This window comes from Emydura macquarii, unplaced genomic scaffold (assembly GCF_026122565.2).
Source record: "Emydura macquarii macquarii isolate MOO-44397 ecotype Brisbane River unplaced genomic scaffold, CSIRO-AGI_Emac_v2 contig_212, whole genome shotgun sequence".
Lineage (NCBI taxonomy): Eukaryota > Metazoa > Chordata > Testudines > Chelidae > Emydura > Emydura macquarii.
In genome coordinates, this window is record NW_027130349.1 from 3,033,590 (window position 1) to 3,059,008 (window position 25,419).

The 25,419-nt window shown below is 45.1% G+C and overlaps 1 protein-coding gene across 3 annotated transcripts in view; it reads left to right on the forward strand.

Moving 5' to 3' along the window:
• Nucleotides 1-25,419, forward strand: part of KCTD1 (potassium channel tetramerization domain containing 1) — a 133,827-nt gene that overhangs the window by 13,734 nt on the left and 94,674 nt on the right. Inside the window, exon 1 of one of the 3 annotated variants that reach the window (XM_067546374.1) lies at nt 20,906-20,989. The exons of 1 other annotated variant lie outside the window; for it this stretch is intronic. Coding sequence is in view for 1 of the 2 variants with exons in the window: in XM_067546354.1 (XP_067402455.1) it covers nt 21,599-23,476 (1,878 nt within the window). In the remaining variant the exon portion in view is untranslated. Of the gene's footprint in view, nt 1-20,905; nt 20,990-21,464; nt 23,477-25,419 lie in introns of those variants that run through there. One more of the 3 variants, XM_067546354.1, reaches the window with a different exon arrangement.

Genomic DNA, 25,419 nt, shown 5'->3' on the forward strand with positions numbered 1-25,419 from the left:
AAGGGTATGGTGAAGAATTGGTGCAGCTTTGTTCCTTACATGTATTGTAAATTATTTTTGTAGGGATTAGCGGTAGGATGGAAGGGAATAGGAAGAGGAACAAAGAGAGCTTGTCACCTGTCTAGTCACGATCAGTGGATTGGGTTTTAAAAGCATCATGGGATAGCTGGAGAAGGTAGAGCTGGTAGAAATGGAGTGGGGATGGCAGAGGGTAGGAGGGATGGGGGAGATGGAAACAGTGTGAGGCCTGGTCTACACTGCCAGCGAAATTCAGATGGCAAGCTATGCACAGCAGCTTGTGTAACTCCCATCAACTTTGCAACTTCCATTTAGCACGCTGTCTCCACTGTGCTGCGCTAACGGGAAATGCGTACCTGTTGATGCAATGCTTTGCTTTTTGGGGAGTTGGTTTTATTAAATCAACTTCTGGATCGATTGAGCGGGTCTTCACCATAGGCATGCGCAGCACAGTTCATTTGGGTGTGCACATTTCATTACGGTGCGCACATTACCGAATTTTACCTGCGTCCTTATTTTCATCCTTACCCGCTGCTGGACAAAAATACCTTGTTTTGTTCGGTTTTTTTTTTTTTTTGGCGGCAGCTCATGTCGGGCACAAGATCGTTCCCTTCTGCCAGAAATGCTTCTGGCATCCTTATTTTCGGCGGGTTTCCCGAGTCCTGCATTAGTGTGCCTGGGCACACCCAGCACACCCTGTGCGCACGCCTATGGTCTTCACTTCTGCTCAATCGATCTGGATAAATTGAACTGACAGCAGTGAATTTGCTGCTGTCAGTGTAAACATACCCTGAGAAGGAGAAAGAGGAAGAGGTGGAGGAGGGTTGTGGAGGAAGCAAAGGGGGAGCTATTGAAGAGCATGGGTAGGTAAGAAGAAATCAAAGGGGAACATGCAGAAAACTAATTTAAGTCTAGGCTGCCCAAAATTCCTGATAGCAACCAGGTAAGGTAGAAAATCAAAGTGTGTGTGTGTGTGTGTGTGTGCTCAGTCCTGATGCGCTGTCCCTGGAGCCTGCTCCCTGCCTTCAAGCAGGGGCAGAGAGAGAATGGCAGACTTCAGAAGCTCTGGTAGGTGGTAGGGAACCGGGGTGTGAGAGCCCAGCATTTCTTTGAAAGAGGCGGTGCTAATGTGCTTTAGTTTTTATGGGGGGGTGTTGACAATTCTGATAATGGCTACTTGACTATTCTTTGTATGTGTGCTTGTTTGATAAGAAATATTGTGAGGAAATTTTGGGGACTTATGGCTTTGGTGCAAGGCAATTGGCAATTAACAGAACATAACTTGCCTCTGGCACAAAATTCTGTTTTTTTCAATAATTGAAGTTAGTATTTCAAAATGTTCTTGGGAATGGATTCCTTCTCTGCCCCCTTTCCCCTCACATACTCATTTCACCCCCTACTTCTGTTTGTCTAGGTCTGGGCCTATTTGGATTATATACACTTCACATAGCATGTGTTGCTTCTGATGTCTGACTGGTGATGGCAATACGTGAGCTGATACCAGGTCTAGAAGCAATGCTTAAAAACCTGCTATTCTCATTCCCTCAAGCTCACAGCTAACCCAGTTTGCTGCAAGAGGAAGAAATGCAGTCAGCTGGCTTCTTGTCCACATATCAGTGTTAAAACATAGGAACTCACCCTGTGCTTTTCAGAGTCTCTCTCTCTCTTTGACTAGACTCTCATAAATATGAGGAATGTCTATGGGGAAGAATTTTAGCCTTGGGCGAGAACAGAGTGGTGTATTATGTTTTCAGTGTTGCCAGCTCTCATGATTTTATTGAGTCTTATGATTTTGGGTATGTTTCTTAAAGCCCCGGCTCCTGGAATCAAGAGTTTCCTCAGATTTCCATCAAAGGAAGGTAAGTTTCTAGCCCTCATGGGTGCAGGGAAAAACTTGAAAACATGAAATGGATGCAACCTAGTAAAACAAACTCAAAATGTATTTTTTTTTTAAAGTCATGATTTTAAGCCAATTTCATGATTTCTTTGTGTCTGACACATATTTGAATGCTTGGGGTTGGCAATACCATGTCAGATCCCCAGTGGCAGCACCACCACTACCACCCTATGCAATTCTGCTTCAGAGGGCTTAGGGGGGACCCAGGATTAAAGAGCCGATGCACTGGTTTGCCTATCCCTGACTAGAGCTCTGCAGTGGCTTTATGCCATTTGCCATTGTGGGGAGGCTGAAATGTGGCTTGGAAAGAACATGGCAGGTAAGCAACATGTATGCAGATGTTGTAGCCCACAGAAAAGGGGAGACAATGGGCTGCATCATCTCTTCCCCATATGCGCTACCAGTGTCTCTTCAGCTGGTTCTCTGATCCCTAGGTTACCACTGGGGTACAGGAGTAGCCAGCTGCAGTGACATTTAGACAGGGACGTGATGAGGTGCGACAGAGCTATAGATATAATTATATGCTGGGTGATGGGAGGGGGGGAATATCTCCTTTCCCCAACTTTCAAATTGGTTTGGGACAACAGCGTTCTTCCACCAAGTTTTGGCTGGCTGTGAAGGTGATCAGATAGCCAGTGTGAAAAATCAGGACGGGGAAGGGAGTAATATATAGGCGCCTATGTAAGACTAAGCCCCGAATATCGGGACTGTCCCTATAAAATCAGGACATCTGGTCACCCTAATAGAGAGGGAAGACCGGGGGAACACAGGAGGAGAAAAAAGCAAAGTCTGAAGCTACTTTGAGCAACAGCTCAATGGCTTCTCTCTCCCACCCCCTCCCTGTCTTTTCTTTCCCTGCCCCATGCCTAATGAGTGTTTAGCAGATATGCTCAATAGGCCGGAGCAAACTGCAGTTGCAGCCTCCTTCCAATAGATTCCACTATTACAGTGGGAGGAGAGCGCTAGGAGTTTGGGGGTTAAAGAGATGAGCTGAGTTTGGGGAAGGCTGAGGAGAGACTGGGGAGGACAGGAGAGACTGAGGGGGTGAGTAGGAGAATCTTGGTAGGAATTTGTGGAAAGTAGGGAAGCCTGGAAGGCCTTCCCTTAGAAGTCTGGAGGGGGAGAGAGAAGAGCCTGGGCGTTTAGTGGGAAGGTGAGAACTTAGTATGCTGTCTGAAGACTGTTGCAGTGCAAGACAGGAACCAGTTGAAGATGGCACCATAAGTGGAAAGGTGAAAGTAAATGCTTTGGAGTTGAGGTTTTTTTCAAGTGGGATAGATAGACAGACAAACTGGTGGTGCTGGAACTTTTTTGGGGTGGCAGAGAAGGGAGGCAGGGTGGACCTGTGGTGCTTCTGGAGGGATCTTCCTATCATCATCCATCATCTTTTGGGGCAAAATTACTCTACTGGATATGGCTGCCAAATGCCTGAGTCATGCAAGATCTGTGCTGCTTGGGAGCCCTGTGTAAGGGTCAAATCCTGGTTCCACAAACAAAGCCAAAATAAAATAACCTTGCTTGCAGAAACTGCACAGGTTGTTGTAGAGGGGCTCGGGAAAGAAGGAATCACTACAAGCCAGCATGTTGGGTGCTGTGTAGCTTCTGACAGCAAATCTCTTTTACCTAGGCTTTGCTTGTGGAACCAGGATTTAGACCTAAGACAATGCTGCGAAGTGATATGCATCTCAGGTGATGCACTTGCATCTGGCAGCCCTGTGCAAGAATGTCATGCATCCAGCAGGGCTGTAGAAATTCCCGCAATGGTGGTCCCTCCTATCTATTAGAGGTAGCTGTGATGCGGGAAACTGCAAGCAGTCAGGCTGCCTCTTCCTTCATTTTGTGCTTCTCTTGTGGATCTGTGGGTCATGGAGCAGTTGGAAGGTGAAATGAGCACAGACTGGGAACAGGATGGGAAGTAGGGGTTGAAAGTGGCAGGAGTTGAAAGGGGATAGGGACATAAGAAGGAAGACAAATGGGAACCAGGGACAGAATGGGGGAAAGCTGCTCCAGGATCTCCTAACACTTATTTGCAGTCGATCAATCTCCAAACCCCACCCCAATCCCTTGCCTCCTCAACAACCCTTACTTCCTCCCAACTGCCATAGGCTCCCTTCAGCTACATGCCCCCACACTCTCACTCTGGCTCTCATGGTTGCTCCTGGCTAACCCAATTCCCACACTGACTTTCTGAAGTCTGAGGGATAAAGGTCCTGCATCCCTTCCACACTGCTCCATTGTGGTAATCCTTAGAATGGAGAAGGAGAGAAACACTGAGGGAGTAATAATTACTTGTTTTTATCTAGAGTATCTTGTGATTGTCTAGAGTGAGAAATGGCATGCATGGAGCTGCACATACTAAACTATATTGCACAGGTATACTGAAAACCTTTGGAAGCCATATTCTACCACAGTGGAGTTTTCCACAGGTCAACAGCCATCATTTTCCAATATGCAGTTTACAAATATATGGTTGGATGATTTTTAGCGTATTTGCCCCTTTTGGAAAACCTCTAGTAAATGAAGCATTCTCTTATCTGGGGAATGGTAAATTCTTGCATGAAAATGATACAGATATTGTTAGAGCAGCAGTAGTACTGGTATTATTGAGGTTTCATGCCACTGACTTTAAAAAAAAAAAAAAAAAAAAAAGGGGGGGGGGTATTCATTGAGCTATGACTGTGCAGAACAAGAGGAAGTCTCGTTCTCTCCAGTCTCACCTCTGAAGAAACAAAGCCAAATATTTGATACGGCTGATTTTGCTGGAAATCATTTAACTCTGGTGCACAGATTACCAACATTTTTCCCTGAAGGTTTATGCATTTTGCGGTGAACATAAACAGCCTAATATAGATCACGGTTTTCAGATGACTGTAAGCAACTGAGGTGGAATACCTCTTTTTGGGCTGTGTTAGCAGAGCAATACTATGTACCTAAGGATGCAAAGATGTGGTGTTTCCTGTGGGAGTAGGAAAGAATGGGTCCTATTAGAACAGAGAGAATTCTTCTACAGTTTCATAGATTCCAAGGTCGGAGTGGACCTCCTGTATAACACATGTCATAGGACTCCGCCCAAAATAATTCCTGTTTGAACTAAAGCATATCTCTTCGAAAAACATCCTGTCTGAAATGGCAGTAGAAAGAGCAAAAAAGGTGGTGGCAGTCACCTGTGTTGAGAGACCCAGGGTTCAATTCCCTGCTCTGCCTGATGTGGAGAAGGGATCTGAACTTGGGTCAGCTACTTCTCACCAACGGTACCCTAATCACTGGGCTAGAAAGTATTATTGGGGATTTGAGTTGGGTCTTGGATCCAGGGGATTTTGTTTGGGTTTTTCTGTTTTGCCTTGTTCATGAGGTGTTAGTTTGCAGGCATCAGCAATATCTGTAACCTCAGTGTGACAAACCTAGCCACTTCATTATTCGGCAGATCTCTTTCAAATCTGATTACATCAATAAGATCTATATTAATATCCATTTCTTGTGCAACTTTTTACTTCAAAAGGATTTCAGAGGAACTTGGAGAAGAGTCTGTTTTAACAGTGTGTAGGAAACTGAATTACACCAATGAATGTGATCTCAGCCAGAGCTTTTACTGCTTATACTGTTCCTGCTTCTTTCTCATCAGACTACTTGACACTGATTTACTTTCGGTGACTTAGATTCTTTCTTTACTCAGTTCTAAAAAGTATGCAGGAGCTCCTGAACATAAGCCCACCCCACTGTGAATAGTCAACAGATGACAGGGATTTAATTTTTTGATACATTGTCCTTTTGAAGGAGTAGAAATTGATGTCGTTTTATTGGAAGGAATGGATCTCTGAGGATGGCGTGGTTGGTGAATCAAGTGCTGGTTTGTCTGTTGCATCAGTAAAGACTTGTTTATGAATGTCATTTCAACCAGCTACTCTGCGGAGGTTTGGCCAATATTACGGACTTTGGTCAAAAAAGAGAGTTGCATTGTGTATGGCAGTTATATCACTGTACCATACTTAGATTTGCCTGATACGGTTAGAAATGATTGAAAAAGCCTATTTTATTTTTGTGGAAAAAAAATTAAAATTTGCTCATTTGATTTTTTTGATTAGAAGAATTGAAAATTTTCATGTAATTTTGAATTGATATCTTCACTTTGTGTCTGTTAAAAACAAGTAATATTTGAATCTCCTCCTTTAACATCTTTTCTTCCTTCCCCCCCATTGGAAAAGGTGGAAAAAAAAGAAGGCAGGGGGGAGGGGGAGAAAGTGTGTATATGTGTTGGGGAAAAGTAAGGGAATTAAAAAATGTGTGGGTTTTTTCCCCAGCTTTCTCTCTCCTTTATTATTACTCTTTTTTGCTACCTTTTTTTAGTCGGGGAAAAAGATGGGATAAGAAATGAAAATGTTTTCTTCCCATCATCACTTTCTCCTTCTTTCCAGTTGAAAAGTGGGAGGAAGATTACTTTTAACCTTTTAAAAACTTGAATCACATTTTCCAGTGTAAAGAGGGGAGAAAGGGGGGAACTAAAAACAGTGAGAAAAGCTGGACATTTTTCCATGACTTTGAAACTAAAAATATTTAAAATATTGGGGAAAATTCTATATTTAAAATTGTTCAAAAATGATTTTGGGGTTGATTATTTAATAGAAAACAAGTTAGCTTGCTCTAGCTGGAGCAGTCTTCTACCTACAAGTGTGGTGTCCAGTTCAAACTACCTGTGCTAAAATTAAAGTAGGACAAAACCAAATAAGATTGTACGATTGGCTGACTTCTTAGAGTTATAGTGGAGTGAGGTAATGCTCTGTTCTTGGACTTTGAGAGACCCTCTACAAAGGCTCAGTGTTCATGGTGAGATGGTATAAAAAACCAAAAAGCTAACATCCACCTTTCCTTCACCCCCCATATAGATAGGCATTTTATAAATGTATTTTGCAGCGTGAAGGAGAGCAGTTATCTATCTATTCCAACTAGTGCCTTGAGCAATGACTGCTCAGTCCTTTTTCAAAAGCATTTTTCTCCTCTCGAATATGGGGGCTGTCCATGTAGTTCTGCCATATGGTTAATGTGATTATCTAGCAATGAACCCCTCTGTATTCGCTGAAAAAGTGGCATGCTGGAAAAATGAAGGGCCTAAAAAATACTGTACGAGAGCGAGCTGTGATGAATTCGCTGAGCAGTCAGAGGTCAGCAGCAAGGAAAAACGTTCTTTGGCAGTTGGGATGACAGTTGGTCAAGAGCAAGTCCTTGAGGCAGTGTGGTATTTTAAGGTAGTTATATCTGAGAGCCAGTGGATAAGGAGCTAGAAAAGCTGCTCCAGAACTGACTTCATTAGAAACCAGCCTAGCAGAGGTGGAGCTGTGCAAAAGCGTAACAGCAACATGCAGGGGCACCAAAGAGGATGTTTGGCAGACCTGAGCCCTGGCCAGGGGACCTGAAAGATACCCGAGTACATCTAGGCAGAAATGAACTAAGAGAGAACTTAGACTAATGACAACCTTTTCTCCTGTCTTAGTCAAGTAATGCATCAGAATGCTTTTTGGGACCCACCAGATGATAGAGCCTATCTGTAAATCATCCCCAAATAATCCTGTCTTTTGAAGGAGTCTTTTAGTTTTGAAAGCAAAACAGCCATAATTCTGCCTCTGTGTTATGCATATTACCAAGAGTTCATAAACATTCAGACACTGTTGGATTTAGAGAGTCAGGGTGTTTTTTATTTTTATTTTTTAAAACAAAACTTTTTTTGAAGATATAAAAACCGAACAGGCCTTCCTGAGGAAAAAATAAAATAAGAAGTTTTGAGGTTTTAATTAAAACTACAGAAGGCCAAGAAATAGAGAACTGAGGCTGCACAGTTCTATATCTGGATATATAGGCAAAGGAATGCCATCATTATTAGAGAAAATACTGCAAAATAAAATTTTTATTAATGGTAATCAGATGGATAGTACTAGATACGAGTACTGAGCCAGAGAAATAGTTAAATCACTGCCAGTTTTTTCATGCAGTTCTGCCAGTGTGCCTAAATGATTGAGGTCTAGGTTTTCAAACCAGTTTTTGTGTACCCACTAATTCTCAGATCCCATTGGAGCAAATTGGGAGTTACTGAGTGGGTGCTGAGCCCTTATGAAAAACTGGCCACTTCATTTAGGTGCCAAAATGAGAGCTATTAGATGCAGACTTTTTAGGGCCAATTTGTGGATGCTGGGCACTCTTAAATCTGGTCTTGAATCTTGAGGATCAAAGCAATTCATTTTCAATCTTTGACTTCTCTTCTGAGACCCCCCAAAAAGTTGCCAAGATGGGGTTTTTTCCCGTGGTGGTTTTATTTTCGTTTTTGGGTGTGTGATGTGGAGATCTGTCCACTAGGAAATAGGCCCTAACTAACACCTCATTTCACATGGACCACATAGCCAATTTAACCACAGCATTACCAATCCCAAACATTCAAAAATTGAGGCTGTCTTAAAAATCAAGAGATTTTTAGAATAAAATTTGGGTTTTTTCTTTGCCTTTAGGGTGAACTCACTTCACATTTTCAAGCTTGTCTCTGCAACCATGAGAGCTAGAAATTGATTTTTGTTTGCATGAAAATTTCAACTTTCAATTTAATCTCTTGATTCCAGCATATGGAGCTTTAAGAGAAACGCTCAATATTGTGAGAATCGATGAAATCATCAGGGTTGGCAATGCTGTGATCAAGACTCATGGATGTTGCTGCCTAGGCCAAATTCATACCAGTGAACAAAGGTTCTACCTGTCATTTTATAAATTCTCCAAACCATCCATTCCCTGAAAAACTTGGCTTAAATTTGGGGAACCAGACGAAGCAAAAAGTCAGGTTGTTGGGGCAGAGGTGGTTAAATTGTTTACAGCTGCCTGGGAATTAATATACTTTTTCCTATACAGTGTAATGCATCATATTTCTCATCCAGGTGCAGGACACCGCATGAGGTTCTTGTAGAACATACAGTTGGCACAAGAAACAACATTTTTAAGTCGGCACATATAACTGAGTTACCAGGGCTCAATAATAATTTTCTGGCAGATTAGTCCTGCCCTGCAGCAGGTTTTTATGATCATTAAAGTCAGAATGAAAGCAATGGGCCTGGATTTCACACTTTTGTATCCTGCTACACTGGGACATCCCGCAGTGCTGAAGGAACAGGTTCAAGACTATTTAGAAGGATTGGACATTCATAAGTCCATGGGGCCGGATGCAATGCACCCGAGGGTGCTGAGGGAGTTGGCTGAGGTGATTTCAGAGCCATTGGCTATTATCTTTGAAAGCTCGTGGCAACAGGGGGAGGTCCCTGACGACTGGAAAAAAGCAAATATAGTGCCCATCTTCAAAAAAGGGAGGAAAGAGGATCCGGGGAACTACAGACCGGTCAGCCTCACCTCAATCCCTGGAAAGATCATGGAGCAGGTCCTTAAGGAATCCATTTTAAGGCACTTGGAAGAGAGGAAGGTGATCAGGAACAGTCAACACGGATTCACCAAGGGAAAGTCATGCCTGACCAACCTGATTGCTTTCTATGATGAGGTGACTGGTTCTGTGGATGTGGGGAAGGCGGTGGATGTGATATACCTTGACTTTAGCAAAGCTTTTGATACGGTTTCTCACAGTATTCTTATCAGCAAGTTAAAGAAGTATGGGTTGGATGAATGGACTATAAAATGGATAGTGAACTGGCTAGAGCATAGGGCTCAACGAGTAGTGATCAATGGCTCCATGTCTAGCTGGCAACCGGTCACAAGCGGAGTTCCCCAGGGGTCGGTCCTGGGGCCGGTTTTGTTCAACATCTTTATTAATGATCTGGAGGATGGGGTAGATTGCACCCTCAGCAAGTTTGCGGACGACACTAAGCTGGGGGGAGTGGTAGATACCCTGCAAGGTAGGGATAGGATACAGAGTGACCTAAACAAACTGGAGGATTGGGCCAAAAGAAATCTAATGAGGTTCAACAAAGAAAAGTGCAGAGTCCTCCACTTAGGAAGAAAGAATCCCATGCACAGCTATAGACTGGGGACCGACGAGCTGGGCAGCAGCTCTGCAGAAAAGGACCTGGGGGTAACAGTGGATAAAAAGCTGGATATGAGTCAGCAGTGTGCCCTGGTTGTCAAGAAGGCCAATGGCATATTGGGCTGCATTAGGAGGGGCATTGCTAGCAGGTCACGGGAAGTGATTATTCCCCTCTATTCGGCATTGGTGAGGCCGCATTTAGAATATTGTGTCCAGTTTTGGGCCCCCCAATACAAAAAGGATGTGGACAAGTTGGAGAGAGTCCAGCGGAAGGCAACAAAAATGATTAGGGGGCTGGAGCACAGGACTTATGAGGAGAGGCTGAGGGAACTGGGCTTGTTTAGTCTGCAAAAGAGAAGAGTGAGGGGGATTTGATAGCGGCCTTTAACTACCTGAAAGGGGGTTCTAGGGAGGATGGGGCTAGGCTGTTCTCGGTGGTGGCAGATGACAGAACAAGGAGCAACGGTCTCAAGTTGCAGGGAGGGAGGTCTAGGTTGGACATTAGGAAAAAGTTTTTTACTAGGAGGGTGGTGAAGCACTGGAATGGGTTACCTAGGGAGGTGGTGGAATCTCCATCCTTAGAGGTTTTTAAGCTGCGGCTTGACAAAGCCCTGGTTGGGATGATATAGCAGAGGTAATCCTGCTTTGAGCAGGGGGTTGGACTAGATGACCTCCTGAGGTCCCTTCCAACTCTAATATTCTATGATTCTATGATTCTATGACTTTGATTTTTATAACCTGTTTTTCTGTGCAGTGGGTGCTTTGGCACATTCTGAAAGAAACTGATAGGACACAAATGACTAGGCTAACCTGTAGGAACAGCCCCATGAAGGGGTAACTGCGGCATTAACTCGAAGAAAAATATTTGAAATAACTTTAACCATTTTCCAAGGCTGCTCATGAAGAGATTGTGCACTTGTACATTTTAATTGTGACCTTGGTTTTTGCCAAGGCACAGAGAGTGTTAACTGGTTTGTTTGTTTTTAACAAAGCTCACAAGTCCTTAAGTACCAAGGATGATGACTATCAAATAATTCTATAACAATTTCAGTCCCAGAATTTACAAAATGATGGCTCTGACACAGTCTGGCTATACAGAATAATTTGAGTATTTTTTTTTTTTTATTTATTTTATCAGCAATTTAAGTGCTGTGAAAGGAACAGGAGTTGTGATCTTCAAATGAAAAAAAACACTGCCATTGATTTTCATGGGCTTTGGATCGGGCCCTTAATCTTTCACTCATATAAGAAAGCAGCTAACCAAAACAAGGGGCAGCTTAGTGATGCAGAAATGGATATCTGAACAGGGTTAGATATTAAAAAAAACAAAAAAAAAAAAAAAAAAAAAAAAAAAAAAAAAAACCCTCAGATTTATTATCCTTTAACATACCATATGCACAATAAAAAACAGTTGTAACTGTGAGCAAGTCGTCTTTTCTTCTGCTTTTAGCCTTATCTATTATTGGAAAGCAAACCCTTAACTGTTTAATAAGGCCATACATTTCTGTACAAGGAAAGAATGTGACATCCAGAATGTCAAAACTCTCTCTTTCTTTCTGAATGCTTTAGGCTTTGTTCACTTAAAAATGCAGAACTGTTTCAGGTTTTTGTACTGTCTTGAGCCTTTAACCTAAATAATATAGAATATATATTTCAGCTGTAACCTGCATGCCTTCTGCTCTGTTTTACATCCTAGCCCAGGGGTTCTCAAACTGGGGGTCATGATCCCTCAGCGGGTCGCCAGGTTCTTATGGGGGAGCTTGTGGGCTGTCAGCCCCTGCCCATGCTGGTAAGGGAGGCATGGCGTGGGGGCATCATCACTTTTTTTTGGGGGGGGTTGTCACATCCTGAAATATTTTCAAAGGGGGTCCCAGCAGAAAGAAGTTGGAGAACCCCATCCTAGCCTCTGTCTTTTAAACCTCAAACACTGAAATTCTGACCAAATCCCACAGATCTCACCACAGACTTTGTATGAATAGTTGTATACACCAATATCATCTCCTCGTTCAAAAAGGGCACTCCCTCACAAGTGCCAACCAAACCAAATCATCAAGGCATATAAACAATGCTGCTCATTTTCATTCCCATTCATATACTGCCAAACACAGTAATAGTCTAAAAATTTTCTTGATATGAATTAAATATTGTCTTGTGGGCAGCAAGGAGGATATGCAGTTTATTCTCACTCAATAAGGGGGCTATACTTTTTCCCCTTCAAAGGATAAATTTGATATCCTAGTGCAATCCGTTTGCATACTCTATTTATACAGTTTGTGTGTATAAATCTTATAGAATAGCTAGAGATATTTATATATCTGACACTGTAGTGAGAAGGCAATATTCATTACATGTCATTCCATTATTACAATGCCAGAAAACTTCTTGAGTTGGCCAAGAGCAACTGTAGGTGCGGGGGTTGCATAAACCTCCTTTGCCAAAACACTACCAAATAAAATAAAGACAGAACAAAGAAACTAAATTACTGTATTTGAATGTAAGCCATGATGATCCATATTTGCATTTTCTTTGCTAAAACAATCTGAGGGAAGCCACAACAATTTTGAATTACAGTATGTTTTGTGTGTGTCATTTGAGCTGATCCAATTTTAAATGGGTTAAAATGTGTCTACACAAATGTGAGGAGGGGGTTTTCAATCAAGCTGAATTAATTTGATTGGAAAAACCCATCTTTTTAACCCAGGTAGACTGACAGTGATGCACTCCTCATAACCTAGACATTACAAAAGGAATTCCTAAAGTGCACGAGAAAACAAAGACAAAAGGGGGGGGGCGGAAGAATTCTTTGTCAGTCAAAATCATGTATTTATGGATAAAGAGTTCATTAGAGAATCAAGTGTTGAGTGTCATGACACTCAATGAGTGCATTTGAGACCATCTGGTGAGGGGCTGAGGTGGGGATAGTACAGGTACAGGTGTCTTCCTTGGTGAGTCTTGGGGTTTCCTGAAAGATTGGGTTTACTTTTCAATTTGACTTAAACTTCTGGGGGTAGAACCTCACTCCTGCCCTGGCCCCCTTATGCCAGGTAAAAGGACTGGAGTGGTGTAAAGAGGCTCTGAAAGCCCATTATATGGCAGGGGGAAGACTCTACCAGTGAAGGCACCTTGAAGGACAGCTGTAAAACTACCTCCTGAGGACCCGCTTCATAAACCCTCCTGTAGGAGTGTACTAAGATGGGGCTGAGAGTGTGATGGGCTTGTTGGGAGCACGCTAGGACTGCAGAGATTCACGTAGGGTCAGGGCCCATAGAGCAGCACAGGCTCCACAGGGCTATGTAAGTTATGTTAGGGGGCCACTCCAGCCCCAAGAGCAGCCCATGAACCAAAGAGTTCAAAAGGAGCATCAAGCACCCCCTATCCCTAGGCGGCAAGTTCTGGCGCAGCATAAAATCTCATTCCCAGAGTTGATTCAAATGGAAAGGGGACAGGGGAGAAATTCACAAGAGTTAATATTTGAAAAATGCATGCCAGTGGAGTCCCAAATAAAAAATCTACAATCTAAAAAACAAATGTTTAAAAATTCTGTTGTTTCCTGCTGTCTCATAACCTTTCATTACTCACTGGATTGACACTACCTACCCAAACAGAATTTTGGCCCCCAGAACATAACACGTGCCAAAATAAAATATTACTCGGAAATTATGAAATCCTACTTTCTATTCAAGAGATCCATTTCCAATATAGGTTAAAAATTATTATATACTACCAGGAAGAAAATGCCCCACAGCATAGCTTAAAGTGCAAACTTGTGCTTTCACCAACCTAGAATACCTATAATCAAGTCTTTGTGATTACCCAAGGATCTCTCGGTCAAGATTTCTTTTCTGCATTGCTGGTTTGTTCCTCTTCACAATGCTTTTGCCACTTCACAAAGCAAGTGCGCTTCATGGATCCCACCCCCAATCAGGCACTTCTGAAGACTAGTTTGCATTACTGGGAGGGGGAGGCTGCGGAAGATGAGAGAGTTGTCATAGCCTCACTTTAAGGTAATTGGGAAGTCACTGGAGTACTAAATTGTCTTGCATAAATGACATATATGCAATCACTTTGCAATCACTACAATACCTAAACAGTTACCATATACTAGAAACCATCTAGCTGTTTTAAATTGCAGTCAACATCTCAGAACCAAAGAAAAATATAAGCTGAAACTTTAATACTTACTTAAAACATCATATAATAATGCATTCTATAGAAACCTCAAACAACTTCTGAAAAAGCTGCTAAAGCTTCTATAAACGGGAATGCACCAATAAAACATTACTTAATGGCTCAAGAGACCTTAGAATATAGCTGTTCTGTATTTCTGGAAGTAAAAATGCACCCCTTTGGCAGCTGAAAATAGTCAGGAGTCTCAAAAGGGCTTAACTTTTTTTTTTAAAAATTGCATAATGCTAACAATGTGTGTTAGGCATATGATGACAAAGTTCTTGCCCTGAAGAGTTTACAATCTAAATAGACAACATTGTAACAAAGCAGTTATGTTGTAGTTCCATGCCTTTTATTATGAATGATTGATTGGCACAGCACTTTTGGTATAACCTTGTCTACACAGGGAAAATGCTTTGTGTGTGTTTAAAAAAAAATGTGTTAACATGTCTTAACTCTCGCAAGGTTAAATGTGTAGACAGGGATAGCTGTATGCAAGGTTTTTAAAAAAATATTTTAAGCCTGTCTGCCTTAGGGTTAACCATGACCAACTAATAAGTTTTTTAAACACTATTAGTCCTTATCTACACTACATGTTAAGTTAGTGGTTCCCAACCTTTTTGACTCCAGGGCCACAGATACCATTTTTACAACCCTGAAGGGCCACCAGCAGCCCTTTCCCTCCCCTCCCCACCCCTCCCCTCTGACTGCAGCCAGATGGAAGAAGTTCAGCAAGGAGGCTGCCTCCTTGCTGATCTCCCATACCCCTGGCTGCAGCAGGGAAACCTCACAGGTCCTGAAGGCCTATGTGCTCCACCTGGGTCTCTAGGCAGTGGCTCCCTCCTGCAGCCAGGGGGATGGGAGAACAGTGCTCCCTTTGCTCTGGCTCCAGCAGGGACCCCAGCACCTAGGACCCAGGCAGAGCTCTTTGTCGTGTTCCTTGCTACAGCCAGGGGAAGGAGAGTGCTGATTTCCCATCACCTTGGCTGCAGCAAGGAGCCTGCACTGGTCTTGTAACCTCATGGCAACGCGCTCTGCCTGTGTCCTTAGGCAGCAGCTCCCTTCTGCAGCCAGAGGGAGGGGAGCCACAGGCCACTTTGAAAGACTGCATGGGCCTCTTTTGGCCCGCTGGCCACAGGTTGGGAACCACTGTGTTAAGTTGTGTGTAACAGAGCATGGATTGTCTGCATACACACCATCACTTTGTGCTGGTTCTTCTGGCTGCCTTCAGCACACTATCAGAGCTGGCTTAATGACATCTAAACCGTCTGTGGCCATGCCTCAGAAACAGCTATATGCACAGACCCCTGTGTGGATCCAAAAATTTGGATCCACATCCAATCCACAATCTGCAAAGACTGTAAAGAATACAACTGCATCCACGGATGCATCCACTAGTAGATAGCGCAGATTTACAGGGCTCTACACAGTCATGTTGCATACGGTCCATTTCCTCACCCTCCTGCCCCACCCAGATACCTTGTGGCAGAACTTGTTACTACCTTCCAAGGGAGAGGCACCCTGGTGGGCCAGCGTGTATTCCACCTTAATTCCAGGAATATGGGTTGGTGGCTGCTCCACAGAGCTGTGACCATGTATGTGTTTTTGGGACGGTTCATGGAGTCCTCAACACTTACCTTTTTTGCAGTGAGAGGGAGATGCTGGCACATACATACCCACAATGGGCCAGCTTGGAGGACCTTTTCTTCCTTTTCCATGATATTTTATTAAAGTTTTGCTCCATTTTCCACCCTCCCGTTTTATTTATGCACATCCTATCTGTGGCCCCACAAACTCCAGAGACTTCATCGTTGTTCTCCTCACATTGTCATGGCCACCCATTAATCCAGGAGGAGGAAGCTAGACAGGGTTGGATTATATGTGCCATTGGGGCCTATTTTCTGTCAGCTGTCCATTCATGTATCCAAACAGTTTCACTGGATGGTAACCACTGACTCCTAGGACTCGTTCTCTAAATGGTGGGCATCGTCCGGGGTCTTTGTTCAGTGTCCTCTGAATTCCTTGTTTAGACTCGGTAACCTCACTCCCATCCCTGTTTTTGCATTATTTGCCCCCATACTTAGTTGATCCTTGTGGGGTTTTAGTTTTTGTTTTCATTTATTTATCTTGTGACCACCCCTCAACAAAAGCAGTAGCCAAAATGGCCATTTCTCTGTGCAAGTGGGAAGAGTTGGATAAGGGGTTCTTGGTGATTGTGGGGCCTAGTCTCTTACAATTGTTGGATCACACATCTGGGCAGAATTCCTCTGGGTGCTGTTCAATGGCACCCTTGCATGTTGGGGGAGGGGTTTGGTAATAGTGGGTGTCTTCTGCTTAATATCTCCTTCCAAATCCCTCATTCTGAACCTTGATCTCCTGCTTTGGTTTTGTTCTTCTTTGCTACAAGCCATTTAGGTGACCCTTGTGTTCTGATATTCAAGATAAACTGTTAATTTCTCCCGTTACAATCCCTTGCAAACTATTTATTTGTTATCCGAATTCCCTCCAGTTATTGAGGCATCTAGAATATCCAGTGAAGCACGTAGTGTTTATATTTAAGGTTGCCTCTCCAACCTCACTCAGTTTTTACTTGTGTGTTACCCTTACTCATTAGGTACTTGAGTCCACATGCAACTCCAGGTCTGTCAACAGGGTATATTTCCTGTAATCAGGAATCAATGACTGAAAGAACATCCAGGCATAGAAGCTGTCAAGACAATGGCTTTTAATTTTTTAAATTTTAAAAGGAAAGTTTTGATTTCCTTTTGCACTCAGATACTGAATTTTTTTTTTTTTTAGATACATGAGTTCATGTTTTCAGTGATCCTATACAATAAAGGTAATATAACGGGAGGGAAAAATTCAAGTCAATGTCAATTAGCTAATGTTTTTTTTAGCACATACAGGAATTAAATTTAAAAATAAACTCTAGGACACTCACAGATCACTAGCCCTTGAGATTTGTTTTCTCCTTATCAAAAGTTCTCATTGTGTCTTTCAGGTCTTATCCACAGCATAGTCTCTCAGCTTTGTAAATGTCTGTTCTGACTTCCAGTTCTCTTCAGTGTATGGTTTCCTAGATTCTGGCTCAGGACTGGGCTGCAAATAGCATATAATAGAAAATTATTTGTGTCAAGACATTATTTGGATAATAAAAAAAACAAACAAACCACCCTCCATGATCATAGAATCATAGGGCTGGAAGGGGCCTCGAGAGGTCATTTAGTCCAGTCCCCTGCACTCATGACAGGACTAAGTAATATCTAGACCATCCCTGCTCTTAAAAATCTCCAGTGATGGAGATTCCATAACCTCCTTAGGCAATTTATTCCAGTGATTAACCACCCTGACAGTTAGGAAGTTTTTCCTAATGTCCAACCTAAACCTCCCTTGCTGCAGTGTAAGCCCATTGCTTCTTGTCCTATCCTCAGGTTAAGAACAATAATTTTTCTCCCTCCTCCTTGTAACAACGTTTTATGTACTTGAGAGCTGTTATGTCCCCCCTGTCTTCTCTTCTCCAGGCTAAACAAACCCAGTTCTTTTAGTCTTGCCTCATAGGTCATGTTTTTTAGACCTTTAATCATTTTTGTTGCTCTTCTCTGGACTTTCTCCAATTTGTCCACATCTTTCCTGAAATGTGGTGCCCAGAACGGGACACAATACTCCAGCTGAGGCCTAATCAGCACAGAGTATAGCAGAAGAATTACTAATTGTCTGTCTTACAACAGTCCTGCTAATACGTCCCAGAATCATGTTTGCTTTTTTTGCAACAGCATTACACTGTTGACTCATATTTAGCTTGTGGTCCACTATTACTCCCAGATCCTTTTCCACAGTACTCCTTCCTAGGATTTACCATCATTTACCATGATGAATGCCTTTAATACTCTGCTGTTACATTAATGTAAATACAGTAACTTCTTTGACTCCTGAGTAATAGGTGTAACAGAATACTCCTTTCAATTATATTTTGAGCATGGTAGTTAAGCACTTTTTCTGTAGTATCCTCCTGTTTATTTCAAATTTGTCTAATCTGCTCTACAATTTGCACATCAATTCTGCATACTAATTTGTCTCTACTGCAACTACTACCATTAATAATTTTAGCACTTTCTCTACTAATGCATTGTCACTTGGGTGAACTTCATGTATGTGTTCCTCCTAGAGTGGCTATACTGAAGCTTAGCTTTGTGTAAAATAACTGATCTATGACTCTTGGATTATTTAAACTGAAAATTGTTCTAGAAGGCTTAAAGAGTAAAAGTTCTTGGTTCCCAGCATTAAGGAATTTCCTACAGATTAGTATGCTCACTTTAATTGCCAACCAGCAATTTTGCAATTAAGATGTTGATTTCAGGTGCAATGACCTTACACAGCAGCAGCCTCTGGCAAATATTTATTTCAATTTATAAAACTATATCAAGATCTCACCTGTCTGACAAAAAATAAATAAATAAATAAACACTGTTCAACAGCCAACACATTCCCACAATACTAGAGTTGGAGTGGGGGAGGAACTTAAATTTGTATTGAATCTGAACCTATAACAGGAACATGCTACCATCTTTGAAGTTCATAGTATAGTGAGAGATATCAAGCTTTGCCTACAACTATTTAGCTGAATGGAGTTAGAAAAGTCTTCTTGATGAAATATATAAACTAAACTGCACCACAAATGAGTGCAATTAACCAATTAGTGGAGGTGCAAATAATTTATTTTGGGGAGAGGGAGAGTGGTCTAAGAAACAACTTCCCATTGAGGATAAAGAGTTCTGGTTAGAGAATATAGTAATGGTAACTTTTTGGACAAGGGGAGCCTCATCCCACAGTAACTCTCTAGTATAAATGAATGTGTTACATGCAGTGAAATAGACCCAATGCTAAAAAGTGACCAGAATGGCACCACTTTACTAGGCAGATCTGCCCTATGTGAGTATTCAGTTTCTCTGCTGTTTTATTTTAATGTTTCCTGTTATGACTGCAAAACATGACAGCACTAAGAAAAAAGATTGGATTGTTTTTGTGACTCAACAGAACTGATAAACTAAATTATATAGGTAGCCCAGCAATAGGATCTCTATTTTGTTCAGATTATGCCCTCAGTTTTATCAATACAGCCCAAGAAAAGGCAATACAGTTGCACAAGTGTAATTGGAGGCATTGTTAGGCCTGCTGAATATTTCTAGTGTTGAAGCACACACTAAAAAAACAAAACACACCACCATCTTGGCTTTCAAAGCTGGTAGATAAAAAAAACCCTAACAAAACAAAAAACCACACACCTGTAAACTCAGCACTTCTGATTTGGAAATTGACACAATACAGGTGGAGCCCCCAAGATGCTGCTTTTACAAAGTCCCTTGTCAAAATATGATCATTCTATAGTTAATTATAAGTGAGCCATAAATTGATAGAAGCAGAGGCCTTTGTTCTCTAGAGAGAGAGAGAGAGAGAGAGAGGGGATTGCCCTCATTTGTTCACTTTTTCCACTAAGATGAATAAAGAATGTGCACTCCCACCTTAAATTTTTCCTGTTAGACCTAGCTGTGTAGTATTCATTCATGGTTTTTGTGGGTCATTGTGCTGGTGAACTAAATTCCATATACATTGCCCCCTACCAAGGCTTCAAACATCACCTGTTTATAAAGGAGAATTATTAGTGGTAAGCCAACAGGGCGATAGGCTCTTGCAAATAGACTGAGGTTGGCATTTTAAAACAAATTAAAATTATTAGAGTTAAAATATGTAATGGGGTCTGACATTTGTACCACCTTGGAAAGAGGTGATCTGAGTCAGAGTTGCTCAAACCAACCCCTTCTTAATATTATAAAAACAAAATTCACCTGGGTAATGTCTAACTTTCAATCAGGTTGTGGATCACAATATCCACAGACTCTCCCTTTAATTTATGAATCATATGTGGGGTAATCTGATACTTGTTTTGACTTGTCTGTCTCTTGACAGGATTTCTTCACTCCTATGTTCCAGTTGAAAATACACCAACTACAGAAGGGGGGAGGGGGAGGTATTTTTGGTTCAGTGAAGAGGATGGGGAGGAGCAAAATCACTGAATAAACGTCAGTTAATTCAGATTTGTGATACTAAGTAGAGACGATGTTTAAAGTTTCTGACCACTTCCTTTCCATAGTGTTTGGGGTTTGTGTGTGTGTAAAAGGAAGACACTGCATTCGTTTTTGTGCTGCTTAGACAAAGTTTTTGAAAGCTTAACATGTCGAAAACAAAAACGGGAGGAAGGGAGACAAACGATCAGGCTAACACCGTGAGTGAGAGAAATTTGTGAAAGCTTCAAAATGTCACCGGAAGCGAATGACAGAAAAGGGAAATCTGGCAGGAGGCCGGTCCCAGCTGGTGGATTTTGCCACAGTGGGATCCAGTCTTAACAGGATGAAAGTTAAAATAAGTTTGGGGCTTTTTGCAAGGCTGGAGCGGAGGAAAATGGGGGAGACCGTTCAGCTCGGCAAAGGCTGGTGCGGTGCTTTGCGTGTGTGCAGCTGCCTCTCTCTCCTCGCGGTCCGGATAGGTCTGGACTGCCTCTTGCCTGCGGCGCGTTGTGTGGGTTTTACAAGCCCCGGCGGCTTCCTGTGCTACTTGCTGGTTTCTTAGCACAAGCAACCAGGCAGGAACCGAGCGGGCTTGTTTGCAAAGCCCGACACAGCAAGGCTGCCGAGCCGCTCTTTAGCAGCAGGGCGGGGAGAGCAGATCTCTCGAGGAAAGGACTCTAGGCGGGGGGGAACCTGGACTTACTGCCTGCACCGCCGCCGCTGCCGGCTTCAGCCGGGGCTGTGCCTGCAGCCCGAGCGCTGGAGAGGGGCGCGATCCTGCTCGCCGGGTGGGGAGCCCGGCTGAAGTGATGCCACGGGAAGTTTCACTCCTGCCGGAGCCTGAGAGTGAGTGACACGCCGCGGCTGGGGGCAGTGCGGGGACTCGTTCGGGCGGCGCGGCCGGGAGGAGGCAGGGAGGAGCCGAGGCGAGCCGCCGGTGTGCGGCGGCCTGTCCGTCCGTCCGTCCCCCCCCCGCCTTCCGTGTCTCACCTGCTGCCGCTCTCCCTTCCTAATCCTCACCCGCTCGGGAGGGCTCCTCTAGCGCCCGGCGCGGGGCGGGACCCCCGGGCTCTGGGGGAAGGGGGGGGCGGACATGAGGGGCGGGGGGCCGCTGTGCTGCTCTTCAGGCATCACGTAGAGCCCGCGGGCGGGCGGGCAGCGCCGGGGCAGGGAGTGAGGGTAAGTAGCTCCCGGGGCCGGCGCTCGCTCCGCGTGCCTTCTCCTGCCGGGCTCTGGCTCTGCACGTCCTTTCCCTCCCCTCTCCTCTCCCTGGCTGCGCGGCAGTCCCCGCCGCCACTGGGTGCGGGGGGGAGGGAGGCAGCGAGCGCGCGGCCCCTTTAAGAGCCCAGCTTTGCCTCCCGGTAGCTGAAGGTCATTAAACACAAAAGCTCTCCAGCGCTGCGGTCCAATATAGCGCATGCGCCCTGCCCGAGGACTGGCAGGGGAGACGGCAATATGGCGAGAATGCCTGGCAGCAGCGGCGGCGGTGGCGGCGGCGGTGACTGGAACACCGGCGGGGGCGGCGGCGGGGAGAACAATGGGGGGGACCGGCCGCCGGGCCGCGGCGGCACCCACCGCCCGCACCACTACTGCAGCGCCGGCGAGGACGAGGACGGGGAGGACGACGATGAGATCCAGGAGGTGCAGATAACGGGGGACGAGGAGGACGGCGCCGATGGGGGGCTCCTGCTGCTGGACGACGACGACGGCGAGGAGGAAGAGGAGGAGGAGGAGGAGGAGGAAGAGATGGGGCTGGAGTGGGACGCCGAGGAGGAGCCGCTGGAGCCCGAGCCGGTCCATATGATCAGTATGGACCGGGGCGCCGGCGGGCTGGGCTCTCGCGGCGGCGGCGGCCGGGTTGGAGGCGGCCGCGCCGCCGGCAGCGTCGGGGCAGCAGCAGCTGGGGGCGCCCCAGTGCCCGCCAGCGCCGGCGGCGCGGAGGACTCGGACCCGGAGACCGACCTGCTGCTGCAGCGCCCCGAGCGGGCCCGGCTGAGCGAGAACACCCGGCTGGCCACCCGCTACGCGGTGCGCATCTTCCGGGAGTACCTGAGCGAGAAGTCCCAGAGCCCGGACTTCGAGACCATGGACAAGGGGGCGCTGTGCCGGGTGCTGCGCTCCTTCTACGCCGAGGCCCGCTCCAAAAGCGGCCAGCTCTACTCCAAGTCCTCGCTCATCAGCATCCGCAGCTCCCTCAACCGCTACCTCAACGAGCCGCCCTACTGCCGCACCCTGGACCTGACCAAGGACCCGGAGCTGCGCGCCGCCAACCTGACGCTGGCGGCGGTGATCCGCAAGCTGGAGGAGCAGGGCGCCGGGCCGGTGGTGCAGAAGCAAGCCATCACGCGGGCGGACTTGCGCAAGCTGTACACCTGCAGCGTCTTCAGCACGCAGAGCCCCTTCGGGCTGCTCAACAAGGTCTGGTTCGAGACCTGCATGTACTTCTGCACGCGGGGCCGCGAGAACCAGCGCGAGCTGGAGGAGGACTCCTTCGGGCTGGCCATGGACGAGGACGGCCGCAAGTTCGTCTACTTCAAGTCCCTGGGGCCCTACCACAAGTCGCGCTCCTCCTCCTGGAGCAAGAAGCGGGCGGAGAGCAGCGACGAGGAGAACCTGCCCCGCATGTACGAGACCGGCACCGAGTTCTGCCCCTACTCCAGCTTCGTCAAGTACCTGGCCAAGCGCAACCCGCTCTGCAAGGCCTTCTTCCAGCGGCCGCGGGACCACTGCAGCGAGGGCGATGTCACCTGGTACGAGAACAAGGCCATTGGCAAGAACCTGCTGGGCACCCGCATGCAGATGCTCTCCAAGGCGGCCAAGCTCTCCAAGACCTACACCAACCACTGCATCGGCGCCGTCTCCATCGCTACCCTCAACAGCATCGCCGGCATCGGCACCAAGCTGGGCGGGCATCACCCGCACCCCGCCGGCGTGGCCGGGGGCTGCTACACCGCCGCCCAGGCCATCCTCAACGGGGGGCACCGGCACCGGCCCCCGCCCGCCCCGGCCAACACCTACATCCTCCCCAAAGACAGCGACGTCCCGCAGGTGAAGGCAGAAGCGGCCGTCGTCACCCCGTCCAAGCGCTCCCTCTACGAGGCGGTGTACGCCGGGGCGGCCGCGGCCGGGGGGGATGCCTGCGGCCCCTCCTCGTCCCCCAAAAGACTCTGCCTCCGCCCTGCCGAGCCCCTGGACGCTGCTGCTGCTGCTGCCTCCGTGGTGGTGGTGTCAGTGAAACACGACCCCCTGCCTCTCCTCCTCCCCGAAGCCAATGGGCACAGAAGCACCAACTCACCCACAGTAGTTTCACCTGCTATTGTTTCCCCCACACAGGTAACAAGAAAACCCGACCCATCTCTCTACACAACCCGCTTCCCACCCCCTCTTCCCCCCTCGCTTCCCAAACCCTCTCTCCGCCTGCTGCAGACCCAAACACCAGCCCCCTTTGCAAGGACCAAAGCACCACCGCACACCCTGGGAGCAGTCCGGGAGCGGCCAAACTTCAGACAGGCAGCTGCTGCCTCTCTGGCCCTCTAGTGCAAGTCTCACTGTACAGGCGTGAAATAGTCCTGCTGCAAGTTACTAAACTTCCGTCCTACCCCACCCCTCCTCCCCCAAGTAACTGCACTGACTGATTCCTGATTTCTGGTGCTTGCTGCAAGTTTGCTCTCTCTCTCTCTCTGACTTAGAACAAGCTTAGATTTAATCATCTTTTCTTGTGAGAGGAAGGAGGTATGAAATCCCAAATCACTGCTAAGCAGAATGTTCATAGAAAAATAGGATTAGTAACTGGACCGTGCAGGCTCCCGCTTTCTTTTTACAAAGGATTGTGAGTTATGTAAGTCAAGCCAGAACATTAGATAATTTGAAATCTCGTTAGTGTGCATGGTGTTCTTGATGTGCTAATGAGTTATTTAAATAACCTCATAAATGCAGGAAACCGCCAAGAGAATGCTAAATTACACCTTAGTAAGGAGGGTGTAATTTTAAACTGAACAAGTTAGCAAGAGGGTTAATGTGACAATTGCATTCATCTTGTATTTGTTTATTAAAATAACTGTTTCCTGGCAACCATTTTTTTTAAGTACATTGGCTTTAGTTGCACAGTTGTTAGTTAGTTACCATCTAGTAACTAGTTAGTTAGGCATCTGAGGAAGTGGGTTGCAGCCCAGGAAAGCTTATACCTGCAGAAATTAAATTTGTTAGTCTTTAAAGTGCTACAGGACTCTTGTTGTTTTAGTTACCATGGGGTCAAAATAGACAGTATCTCATAATGTCCAAATATATAGTAACAGCATAATTCCTTGAGTTAGGCATAGTTTAACTGTGGAAAGAGATCAGGCTGGGTGGCAGGCATGTTTCATGTAAACAAAGTGGTCTTTGTTAAAACCATTGCATAAGTATAGGTCTTTGTATATACATCAACAACCCTTCCCCCCCCCCCCCCCCCCACACACACACACACACACAATCCTTTCCTGTTTTTGATGGGTTTAAACCCAAAGTTACCTTAGGACACTTAATTAAAAAATATACCAAAGAACACCTTTACTGTTGAGTTGGAGTTAGGAATTCGTTGTAACTAAATCTATAAAACTTTCTTCAGTTATGTTGCAGTCCATAAAATACTGTGTTTCAGGCAATACTTTTAATGATAGCTCCAGTAGGTGACATTCTGGTGTAAAGCAAGCATCATTTCAGACATAGGCCTGAAACAGCACTGTTCAGTGAACACAGGTATATGACATGCCTGAGCAGTTTCCAAAGTAGAAATACCAGTTCTGGACAAACTGACCCTTTCAAACAGAGTTTGTCAGTTAATCAACCAGCCTGAAGGCTAATTGAAAAAAGAGTCTTTTTGTGAATGGCTATATAAGTATTTATGTCCTCTAAAATACATGTGACCTCTCCTTACTAGTTGGGGGTTTTGGCCACTTGAGTGGAGTACTGTAGTTTGATCTCCTGCTGTGTATATCTGGTGTGTCTAAATAGCTTGGAGGGTTGATTATGAGCAGATAGTGTTTTTGTTCTAGCTCATTTCAGATATAAGCTAACTCTCTTCATTGTATTTTTAACCCTAAACTTCCTCATTCATTGGCTTTGGAATTGGAAAGAAATTTTAAAACTAGGTATTTTAGTTTAGAATAGCTGTGTGCACATGAGTAAGGAAGAAACAAAGGGAATAAGGCAGCCTAGCTTGACAGAGACAGATGTGTATGAATAAACACACTTTTACTTTTATCAAGATAGGCCACTTTATTTGCCTTAGTTAATGT